This window comes from Aulostomus chinensis, chromosome 19 (assembly GCF_037954235.1).
Source record: "Aulostomus chinensis isolate RoL2024-O1b breed Wild chromosome 19, RoL_Achi_v1.0, whole genome shotgun sequence".
In the NCBI taxonomy this organism is placed as follows: Eukaryota; Metazoa; Chordata; class Actinopteri; order Syngnathiformes; family Aulostomidae; genus Aulostomus; species Aulostomus chinensis.
Genome location: NC_141338.1, coordinates 176,744 through 188,372, shown reverse-complemented (window position 1 = coordinate 188,372; position 11,629 = coordinate 176,744). Strand labels below are relative to the sequence as shown.

The following is an 11,629-nucleotide window of genomic DNA, read 5'->3' as shown; positions in this document are numbered from 1 at the left end:
AGAGCTGATAGCAGTACTGCACTGCCACACTGCTCTTAATAACCTTAATACTATTGCAGTACTGCACTGCCACACTGCTCTTAATAACCTTAATACTACTGCAGTACTGCACTGCCACACTGCTCTTAATAACCTTAATACTACTGCAGTACTGCACTGCCACACTGCTCTTAATAACCTTAATACTACTGCAGTACTGCACTGCCACACTGCTCTTAATAACCTTAATACTACTGCAGTACTGCATTGCCACACTGCTCTTAATAACCTTAATACTACTGCAGTACTGCACTGCCACACTACTGGTGCACTGACGGTAGCAGTAATACTACTGCAGTATTACTGCATCACCACACTACTGATACAGTGACTGTAGTAATGATACTACTACAGTACTGTGCCGAAACACTACAGCTATCAACCATAATACTACCGCAGTATTGCATCGCCGCAAGACTGATACATGGAAGGTAGAGTGATACTACTATTATACTGCTATCGCACCCCCACACTGTTGTTATTAACTGTAATATTACTACAGTTCTGCACCAAAACACTACTGATAAACTAACGGTGGCAGTAATATTACTGCACGGCCAAACTTCTGTTACAGTGACATGTTAGTGATACTACAAAAGTACTGCATTCACAGTAACACTGACAGTAGCAGTAATAGCTATGCTATTTTTATGCCTCTAGTACATTTTACAGTACTAAGAGCTTGTGAAGGAACTTTTAGAACAAAAATAATCATGTGTCCAAGTTTTAGGTTAGTTTTTATATTTTTATTAGTGTATATATAGATACATATATATGTATACATATATATATATATATATATATATACATACATATATATGTATACATACATATATATATACACACACACACATACATACACATATATAGTACTACTGCAACACTAGCAGTGCAGTAGATGCGGTAATTGTTATATTGTATTATTGTAATTGGCAGCAGCCTTCCCACTGGTTCCACAATGATCCCACATGTAGCAGTAACAGTTCTAACAGTTGTACGGAAACTTAGTTGTTATCACGAGCAGTTCAACAAGCTAGCGACTAGCAAAGCGTAACACTTCGGCTCACGATGGCCCGCTACATTGACGTCCTTTGACAACAACATACTTCAAAACAATTTCTTCCTCATAGTTTATGAAACGTCGTCGTCCAGCTCCCAAAAAGCACGGTAGCCGCTACCGATCCGTCCCCAAAACCATCCAAAGACCGACCATCCAACCAAAACAAACGGTTAGCACGCAGCTAAGCTAGCAGGACACGATCGCTCTTACCTTCCCGGTTAGAAGAAAACGTCAAAAATCCGCTTTGGAAGGCACAAATTCAGGGGCACATCGCCGGAGAAACACACACAGCCATTAAAGATGGGGGCGGGGGCAGGGGGGCTCCTCATGACCCTCGTGCGGGCGGGAACAGAGTTTCACAAAGTCCGAGAGAAGTTTGAACTCGGCCCGAGGACGGTGGAGCCGTGTTCCGCCATCTTGATTCTGAGTGTGAGTGTGTGTGTGTGTGTGTGTGTGTGTGTACCTGGTTTTTGTCACCTATCGGAGACCTTCTGTGGTATAAACACAGACCGGTCACATCTGCAATGGGGGTGTGAACTGAGGTCCAGGTTCGTGGCAGGTGCAGGTGAGGGTTTGGACGAGACTAGAGAATGTCTTAATGAGGACAGCTGCACAAATCTTTGTGTGTGTGAGAGAGTGTTGATGGTCGTGGTGAATGTAGTGTTTGTGTGTGTGTTGGTTTGTATGTGTATGTGTTCGTGGTTTGTATGTAGTGGTGGTTTGTGTGTGTTGTATGTACACGTGTGTGGCTTTGGTTGTAGTATGTGTGCGGTGGTGGTTTGTGAATTTGTGAGTGTGTTTGTGTATCTGGTGGTGGTTTGTATTTAGGTGGATTTGTGTGTGTGTTTGCGTGTGTGGTGGTGGTTGTGAGAATTCGTCTATGATTGTTTGTTGTGGCTTGAGTTTGTGTGCGTGAGTATGAGTGTGTGTTTGTTTGTTGTTTGAATTTGTGTATGTGTGTGGCGTGAAAGTGTCGGGGTGTGCGTGCCTAAGTGCTTGTGAGAAGGAGAACCAGAAACTGTATATTTTATCATGCTTTTACTGTGAAGGGTCAAACAGGAAGTTGTTGTGTTAAAGATGGCGGCGGTTCGACAGGAGCAGACGGACGGAGGTCTTTCCGCCGTCTTGTAGCGGTGCGGCAGGTCATCTCGCGCTTGGAGTTTCGGGTCTGACGACATGACTGGCGGGTTCCCAACCAGCGGTACCGGATGCCTCGTGTGAACCGAACAACTGTGCTCTCGCTGCTGATCGTCAGCAGCTCGGTCTTCCTGCTGTTCCAGCTGTATCATTACCGGAAGTACGTCAGCAAGGTGAGGCACATGATGTAAACAACAAGAACACAATTGTTTTATTATGAAATAGGCAAATACATGTGAATCTCTGAAGAAAAGCTGCTGTTGCAGAGCAATCGCCATTTTCTGGCAGGAAGTTGAGGGTCATTTGTAAGGTCAACAGGAAGTGGATGGAAGAAGGCGGCGACATTCATATGTCATGCATTTTACAAACAATTTGATTCCCTGAAAATCAAATTTATTTGTCAGTCTTTTTATGATTAATGCGACCTGTGTGGTTCTATGGAGGCTGAGGGAGGCGGCGGGCGCCGTGCTCTTTCTCTCTACTCTCCTCGTCACCTGGGTCCTGCTGGTCCAGCTGACTCCGACCGGCGCTGTGACCAGATTTACCCCCGGATGAGACACTGACTGGCGGGAGCACCACAATTTCAAAAAGCAACACTTATGGAGCCCCGACAACAAAATTCACCATGGCAACCGCCAAAGACAAGAGGCCCCTGTCCTCCATCTCTCTTGAACGAGAGAATATGAAGCGTTTTAGGGGGAAAAGCTTGTGTCCAGGGTGTTTTGTTTTGCATTCTTTATGTATTTTTATTTTGTGCTTTGCTTCATACATTTCCTATCACATTGATGGCGTTCACATGTGTAGATGTTGTTAATGACATTGAATAGTTCACCAGCACATTGATACTGTGGTGGGGGCGGGGCTCTGCTGGAGCACAGCATGGCGCCTGGGTCATGTCTGTACAGTTTTGTCTGGTTTATTTCATTTTGTACAGTTATAAATGTCAGTGAAAACCACTGTGCAAAATAAAAGTCCTTTCATTTTCTGTTTTATTTAATTCCCAACATGCTTTTCTTCTGCAGCCGGGCCCTCACATCCTGAACCGCACTGGTCACCTGACCGCCAGCGATGTCCAATGGGTGAGTGGGATCTGCAGTTGGCATAAGTGGCTGTTAGCGTGACCTCAGCGACGGCGGGTGAAATGTCCCTCCTCTCTCCTCCTCCGGTCCACTCTTCCTTGACCCCAATTGAAAAGGGGTGTCAAGGGTAGGAGGACAGGTGTATTCCTGAGGGGACAGGAGAAGATGGCGGCGCAGCCGAAACAACCCGAAGAACTCAATCACAAACGGGATGAAGCTACAGACATGTTACAGATGTGTGTCTACCTCATGGAACTACAATAATCTGTTGATGGACTACAGAACAGCCATCTTGGATTCTTCAGGTTGTTTGTTGTCAAAATATAACTTCATTAATAAGGCTGGACATGAATGGAAGCTGTCAATGTCAAAGGTGACAGGAAATGATGTCACACTCCTGTCAATCTTATTCATCATTTATTACTGCAGGAAATGATTGACACCTGCATAACTGACAGCTGTGTTGGTCCTCTAATCTCCTGTGACATCATAGCATCATTCTCCGTGGTCACGCCTCTCTGTTGCCAATCTCTCATGAACTGAACCCAGATTCCCCTTTGCTAGAACAGCAATCATGGAGGTTTGTGGGAGCTGTTCTACCAAACCAGAGGAACAAATCCTCCCTGGAGGCTCAGATGTACCCTCACGAAATAAACCCTAACCCTGATGGTGATGCTGATTGGCTGTTGTGGTGAACAGCTGAGTGGGGCGTCGATGTCAGAGCTGCTGCAGCAAGGAAATGTGGGACGGTGTCGTCTCTCCTGGCAGGAGGATGCTCCGGTGTATCGATGCTAACAGAGGAAGCTGGGGCTCCTTCCTGAGAGATCTAGAGTTCCAGCAGCTCCCATCATGGCTGCCACACAGATGCGTCCATCACTCAATTAGGATCCTTCCTAGGAACAACAGACTATTGGAACACACCCCATGTCTGCTGGTCGCATAGCTGCTGCAGCAACTATTGCTGCTTATTCCAATGCGACCGTTAGCAAGGCTGCTGTTAGCTTAGCTGTTAGCATCAGTCACATATTGAGTCCTGAATGAGCACTTGACTTGTATCTCATGTGCAACCCGATAGCGTTCCCTCAGTTTGTCTTTGTTAAATCTTATTGTCAACAGTTGTTACCATAACAACCATCTCTCTGCCTTTTTCTCCTCAGCAAACTGTTAAGAAGTTTCTGGCAGTAGCGCAGCACTTTCGGCTGCCACTGTTCCTTGCTGACCCCGCAACACTGACTCTGCTGTCCCAGGATGCATTGCTGCAACGTGACCGGCTGGTGCGTGAGCCGCACTGCAGCTTCCTGTGCACCGGCCGGCCAGTCACGTCCTTCGCATTGTACGCCAACCTGTGGAAGTATGAGGTAAGAGTGTGGCGTGATGCACAGACAAGCTTGGAGTTGTCAGCCCCTGAGTGGTTAGAGGATCATTGATTCGTGGTCACTCTGTGTTTTCGTCCCTGGGTCATCTGCTCTTTTTCTGTCAGCCTGCTTTCTTATTGGCCGCTGAGCAGAAAGGCTTTGAGCTGCTGGAGCTGCGGGGAGAAGACCCGCGATTGGCCAGTCTAGACACCCTATCAGGAGAGGAGATCCCCCTGCACCTCCTGCTCCGCCTCCACAGTTACATCATCCAGGTAGGTTGGGCCACGTCACCCGCTAACTTGGAGCAAGCCCACATCGAGCTGACTGACCACAGACCTGCCGACTGTGATTGACACACCTTGGGTTTCGGGTGTGTTCAGTGTTTGTTGCTGTGTCTCAGGTGGTGTTCCTCTATGAGCGCAGCGGCAACTACCTGTGGCATGGAGAGCTCCGCCTCAAAGCTAACATGGACCGAAGCTTTGCGCCCTTTAAACTGCTTGATTTTGGACAGCACGCTGGCGCCTATGACAGGTGTGATAAGACACATGATGATGATGATGATGTCAGTGTTTGTGTGGTGACGGTTCAGTAAGTGAAAGTTGTCTTCAAGACGTTTGTGTGGAGCTGTCTTGTTAGATGTCGCTCTGCCTCTTCTTCAAATGCCGCCACCCCTGCAGGCCTGAGCTGGTCCTCACAGTCCTGGACGGCCTCGATGTTCGGATCCCACGTAACGTTTCCCGTTTCCTGTCTGAGCAGCGGCATGCCCGCTTCCTGGAATGTCGTTACCGTGAAGCCCGCAGCTTCTTGCAGGTCAGACACTAAACAGGGCTGCTCCAGACGTCATCTCCGATGCAAATATTTATTCATGTCCCTCAATGCCTAAAGAATTACAGAGTAAAGAACCTAAGAACAGTGTCTTGAGGGGTCAAGCGCTCCGTTTTCTCTGCGTGTCTGTGAGTTTAGCTCTACCCTGATGACTCGTCACCTGACGCCCTGGAGTTTCGTCTGAAAGTGAAGTCTTTGCTTCATTTGGCTGCACAAACTCTTGCTCACCTTGACATCCCCTTCTGGCTCAGCAGCGGCACCTGTCTAGGTAACACGCTAACATTACAGACTCGCCGAGTGTAGCATGCTAATATCACGTTAGCACCATGTATTTCCACGCTAACATGTTATTTTGAATCAGTGGCTGGACATTAGTGTGTATGGTGCGTTTGGCTCCCTGCAGGCTGGTTCAGGCAGTGCAGTATCATCTCATACAGTCGGGACGTCGACATTGGGATTTTAATCATGAACTTCCGCTCTGACATCATCACTGCATTCAGGGACGCTGGCCTGTCACTCAAACACAAGTTTGGAAAGGTGAATTTCATTTGTTGTTGTTTTTAACAAATTCATATGATCATTGATACTTTGTCTTCTATGTATTCATGTCACTCTGAAACATGGTGCATTGCATTCAGATGAAATTTTTTGTTAGCTTCTTTTTTGGACATTTTTCTTTTGATTTACAGGCGGAGGACAGTCTGGAACTTTCCTTCCTGAGAGATGATGTCAAACTGGATGTTTTTTTTTTCTACGAGGATGGAGACATCGTGTGGAATGGAGGAACCCAGGCGAAAAGCGGCAAGAAATTCAAGTGCGTTCTGGTTTCACGTTAAGTCGGTTTGTTCAAATCATCGATGTTGATTCATGTAATTAAGCAACTGAACGGAGGTTAATTTTACATTTTGAACAGGAAGAATCTTCAAATTGTAAAAAAACCAATTGTATCACTTCCTGCAGTTAATCGGAACTGCGGTGTTTTGAAAACTGTTAGCTTGTCGTCATGGTGACAGTCCTGACAATCATGAATCCATACCTTGACCAAAACGCCATCTTGATGATGTTTTCCGTCTCATCTCAATCCATTTTATCACAATGACATCAGTCATGTTTTTGTTGGAAGCAGCCGTGGTCCCGGCACAGGGCCTGGAGAGAACCCTTTCTCATCTTCAGCAAACGACAGATGTCTCATACCAGCTTGACGACTGCGACTCAAGTCTTCCTCAGAAGTGTCGTCCGACGTGCTGCTGACATGTCATTTATCAGCTGGCGCATCTGGCAGGCAGAGCTGTCAGAGTCCGTCGAGTCGGCCACACCCCCTTTGCCTTGAATGGTCCCTGGAGAAGGGAATCCCGGATGTGCGAGGAGGTGTGCGCCCCCTTGCCCCGTTGATGCTGCCCTTTGCCTGCTTCCTGATTTCTACGGCCGCTTTTATCCAACGTTTGAATTTGCAGGTTTCTGATGTGATGATTTTGCCTTGGTCCCAGCTCACACGCTGCCTATTTCTTCTGCAGTGGTCTGTGGCGGCTGATTTGAGGCTTTCCTTTCACACAGCACCCACTCACTGCAAACCCACACTCTGGAAAAGATTCGTAGACGACGCCCTGGAGACAAGAAAGACAAGGAGCCAGCAGGAAATGATATTTTGAAGGAAACATCTCGGATCACATCTCATTGCACTTTTTACTTCCTGTTGTGACGTGATGAATTTACATGATTACTTATTGGTCATGTGAGCTGCTGTCACAGCACGGAAAGTCTTGAAATTCAGAATTATCATCATGGTGTCGTCTCTAAGGGAGTTGATACATTTTTGTCCGCAGGTATGTCTTCCCTCGCTTTTCTCTCTGCTGGGCAGAGCTTCTGGAGCTGAAAGTCCGTGTCCCATGTGAAACGCTTGACTATGTGACAGCCAACTATGGATCCACCTGGAGCATCCCAGTTAGGAACTGGGACTGGAAGTCATCCCCCAGCAATGTGCATGAAAATGGCGTGTGGCCTCCAGCAGAATGGGAGGAGCTTATTCAAGTTTACTGAAGCAGACGACACGTCACTGAGGATGAAATAAACACTGAAACGACAAATTAAACTTCTTCGTGGTCATTAATTTCCATGTTTGTGTGACATGGAGATTGTAACAGTCACGTCTTCATCCGTGTAATAAGCATGTACAGAAGGCTCGAGGGCGGCCCCAGGGACTAACCCTTTTCTGCTCAAGAGCTCGACGGCTGCCATTTTGAGCCATTGCTGACCCCGGACTGCAAGTCCACATTCATGCAGACTTTCTTAGCGTTACCATGGTTACCAGAGGTTTTCCAGGAAGTGCGGAAGAAATAATTAGAACACTGAGCTGGAAAACCTGGCTTCTGGTTTCTTATGGGTGAGACTGAACCATCATGACACGCAGGGCATGAACCTCAACTTTTTCACTGTTATTGTCAGATTGGCTCGCGGCGTGAGACTGAGGGCCCAAACCACTCAAGAGCGAATAGGAGCCTTGTTAGCATTTTGTATGTGGTGGGGCTATCATGGTAGCATGTTATGGAAAAGAAGTATGCAGTGCATCCATCCATTTTCTACCTCTTATCTGTTACTGGCTGCAGGGGGTGGACCCTATCCCAGCTGACACTGGGTGAAAGGCGGGGTTCAGTATCTTGCTCAAGGACACTTGTACATGGTCACTGGGGGAAGTGGGGATTGAACCAGCGACCCTTCAGTTACTAGACGGCCATGCTCCCGCTGAGCCACGCCATATGCAGAGTAATAGCCAAGAAAGGGTTAATTAAATATTTACATAAATACAAATTCCTAATCACATTTCACTAAAACTCAAACCCTTCTAGAAGTTCCTCCTGTTGGCCCCCCTCGCCCTCGTGCTCATGGTTCGGTCTCTTGACCAGGTGCTCAAATGGAGTTGGTTTCAGTTTAAGAATTCGGGCCTCGTTGGCGTTCACCTCTGAACGATCGCCCGACCAACAGGACCAGAACAAGAGCCTCCTTCTCATCGCTTCACTCGTACCGAGAGATGAACTCCATCTAGAGAATTACACCTGCAACGACCCACGTCATCAGGGCAGCTCCACTCGGAGGAAGCTGAAGTTACAGTCACGAGCTGGGGGGTCACCGTCACAGGTGTGAGTGCTCGTCGACCTGCAGGGTAAAAACTGAGCAGCTCATTTGTTCCTCAGAGAGGATCGATGAGATCCCGCCCCGCCATCCGCGTCACTTTTTTCCGCTGATGAGTACGTGAACGACACACTCTTCTACCCCTCGTGACATGGTCACATGACCACTCCGCAGCGTGACGTCACATCAGCTGACTGCGGTGTTCGTCAGCAGCAGTCAGGTCATCTTCAATCTTCGAGTCGTTTTCGAGTGTCTGGTCGAGACGCAGGTCCGTCATGGCGAGCCAGTCTCAGGGGATCCAGCAGCTGCTGCAGGCCGAGAAGAGAGCGGCCGAGAAGGTGGCGGACGCCCGCAAACGTGAGTAGCAGCGGCGGCCCGCGGCCCGCAGGAGGCCCGGGATCAGGGTGCGATCGACACAACAGAAACGGGAAGACACTAGGAAATGGATAAATGTGAAAAAATGTACTCTGCTTCAAGCTGATTTCCTCTGAGAATCAGAGGAGGTCACTTCCGGTCTGACGATGCTTTTCTGGCGCAGCTCCAAACGTCGGTTTTTGATCGATATTATGTATTTTTCTTGAACGGCTGGAACCGGACCTGCAGGGTTACTCAAGGCAAACTTCGACATATCGAGGCTCACTTTATCAATCATGCAAATACACTGGAACGCGGGTCTTCGGCGCGTGTCGCTGACCAGTCAGCCGCAGAGCATCACGGGATACCTGTGATAGCCAAGATAACTGATCGAATCACTTGACGGTAATGACGTGTGCGTGTTTGAGCAGACATGATGATGATGATGATGATGATGAACTGATCAGGGTTGTGGGTCAGGTGATCAAAAGAATCCCTTCAGCAGGATTCCAAACAGATTGATGATGTCATCTTGCAGGTAAAAACCGCCGTCTGAAGCAAGCGAAGGAAGAGGCTCAAGCCGAGATTGAACAATATCGACTGCAGAGAGACAAGGAATTCAAGACCAAAGAGGCAGCGGTGAGTCCAGGCCTAGAGCCACCAGTATCAGGACTAGAGCCACCAGTATCAGGACTAGAGCCACCAGTATCAGGACTAGAGCCACCAGTATCAGGACTAGAGCCACCAGTATCAGGACTAGAGCCACCAGTATCAGGACTAGAGCCACCAGTATCAGGACTAGAGCCACCAGTATCAGGACTAGAGCCACCAGTATCAGGACTAGAGCAACCAGTATCAGGACTAGAGCCACAAGTATCAGGACTAGAGCCACCAGTATCAGGACTAGAGCCACCAGTATCAGGACTAGAGCCACCAGTATCAGGACTAGAGCCACAAGTATCAGGACTAGAGCCACCAGTATCAGGACTAGAGCCACCAGTATCAGGACTAGAGCCAACAGTATCAGGACTAGAGCCAACAGTATCAGGACAAGAGCCACGAGTACCAGGACTAGAGCCACCAGTACCAGGACAAGAGCCACGAGTACCAGGACAAGAGCCACGAGTACCAGGACAAGAGCCACGAGTACCAGGACTAGAGCCACGAATACCAGGACTAGAGCCACGAGTATCAGGACTAGAGCCACGAATATCAGGTCTTGAGCCACGAGTACCAGGACTAGAGTCATGATTGTAAGGACTTGAATCACGAGTATCAGGACTAGAGCCACAAGTATCAGGATTAGAATCATGATTGTAAGGACTTGAAGCACGAGTATCAGGACTAGAAGCACGAGTACTTGACCTGTCTCTTTCCTGAACTGTATCCAGGCCCTTGGTTCCCATGGCAACAGTGCTGTGGAGGTGGATCGAGACACAGCTGAGCGAATGGGGCGTATCCAAGCCAGTTACCGTGGTAATCGGGAGGTGGTGCTGGGCGACCTGCTGCGGCGTGTTTGCGACATCCAGCCAGAGTTTCATGCCAACTACCGTGTGGCTGGCTGAGGGGCGGGGCTATTGACATCAGCAACATTAGCTTTTGTGATGTAACTTATGTTGTTTGTGTTTATACAGTATTGATACATATCACAATTTGTTTATTTTCATGTGAGACCATTTCCCGGAACTTTAAAAATAAAAGTCTTTCTTCAATCTGGAGATTGGATAGAAAATCAATGGAATAATTAGATCAGCTGATTGTTAACTCACCCACCCTGCAGAAGACAAAAGGCTTTTATTGTGAAACACGACATTTTCTTTGCTTCCTGTGTGTGACTATGTGACTTGCTGATTGTGACTTGATGAGTTAACAATGAATATTAAACTGGCTGGTGATTGGCTGATAATAGGAAAAGCTGCTCTCTGTCTTCCTGTCGTTCAGATCACATGACTCAACCTTGGTGCTCCAGGGTCTGTTTCACAAAGCAGATCCAACAAACGCCAAGTCTGATCCTGAACTCAGAGTTCATCTGCGGAAGGGAAACTCAGTTTCCGGTACTAGAACAGCTGATTTGAGAGAGTTTAATCAACTCGGAGTTAAGCACCTGCGCCACAACTGTAAAAGCCAGCATCAGTGGAGTCCCAATTCAATGAATCTCCCACTGCTGCTGTTAGCTCCTGCTGTTAGCTGCTAATGGTCACTGCTAATGTTACCTGCTAATACGGGGAGGAGTTGGGACTACAGTGTGTGTATGAGATGAAGTTCTGAGCAGTGGATAGTGGAACCAGAACCTCATACAGAAACTTTGACTCAAACACCCAGGACTGAGAGACCAGCTGACCCACTGCAGTGATCCAGCTCCACCAGTCCACCATGAGCTGCACCAGCAGCTCACCAGCAGGAGGGAATTGTAGATCCCAACACTGGTGATGGAGGAGAAGAAGATCCTGGTGGGGATCAGCCTGAATCCTCCTGGAGGAGATGGTGATGGAGCCAGGGCTCCCGCACCAGACAGAGCCTTCTCCCTCCTGTGCTGCATCAACACACGCTGCTTCTTCTCCACTCCCCTCCACAGCAGAACCAGAGTCAGCGCCTCCTCTGATTGGTCAGATGCATTCTGATGCACCTGATTCCACAACTTCCTGCTGTGTCTC

At 48.0% G+C, this 11,629-nt stretch overlaps 2 protein-coding genes across 7 annotated transcripts; both read left to right on the top strand.

Annotated features, from left to right (window-relative positions):
- Nucleotides 1-1,506: 1,506 nt before the first annotated feature.
- On the top strand, nt 1,507-7,599 carry fktn (fukutin). Of its 6 annotated transcripts, XR_015110483.1 has the most exons (12): nt 1,507-1,664; nt 2,177-2,409; nt 3,259-3,315; nt 4,473-4,673; nt 4,796-4,942; nt 5,071-5,201; nt 5,348-5,480; nt 5,634-5,763; nt 5,899-6,032; nt 6,185-6,309; nt 6,622-6,863; nt 7,010-7,312. XR_015110483.1 is itself a non-coding variant. In XM_086188331.1 (11 exons), the coding sequence occupies exons 2-11, from the start codon at nt 2,308-2,310 to the stop codon at nt 7,530-7,532; spliced, it is 1,374 nt and encodes a 457-aa protein (XP_086044457.1). In that variant the 5' UTR covers nt 1,507-1,664; nt 2,177-2,307; the 3' UTR covers nt 7,533-7,599. The 6 variants fall into 6 exon arrangements, 5 of the variants coding, with proteins under 5 accessions (XP_086044457.1, XP_086044461.1, XP_086044460.1 ...); XM_086188331.1 differs by lacking the exons at nt 6,622-6,863; nt 7,010-7,312 and adding an exon at nt 7,319-7,599; XM_086188335.1 differs by lacking the exon at nt 6,622-6,863.
- Nucleotides 7,600-8,679: 1,080 nt separating this feature from the next.
- atp6v1g1 (ATPase H+ transporting V1 subunit G1) lies at nt 8,680-10,693 on the top strand. The gene is made up of 3 exons (XM_086188341.1): nt 8,680-8,978; nt 9,514-9,614; nt 10,367-10,693. Exons 1-3 carry the CDS (start codon nt 8,897-8,899, stop codon nt 10,538-10,540), a joined length of 357 nt encoding a protein of 118 aa, XP_086044467.1. The 5' UTR covers nt 8,680-8,896; the 3' UTR covers nt 10,541-10,693.
- Nucleotides 10,694-11,629: the final 936 nt, after the last annotated feature.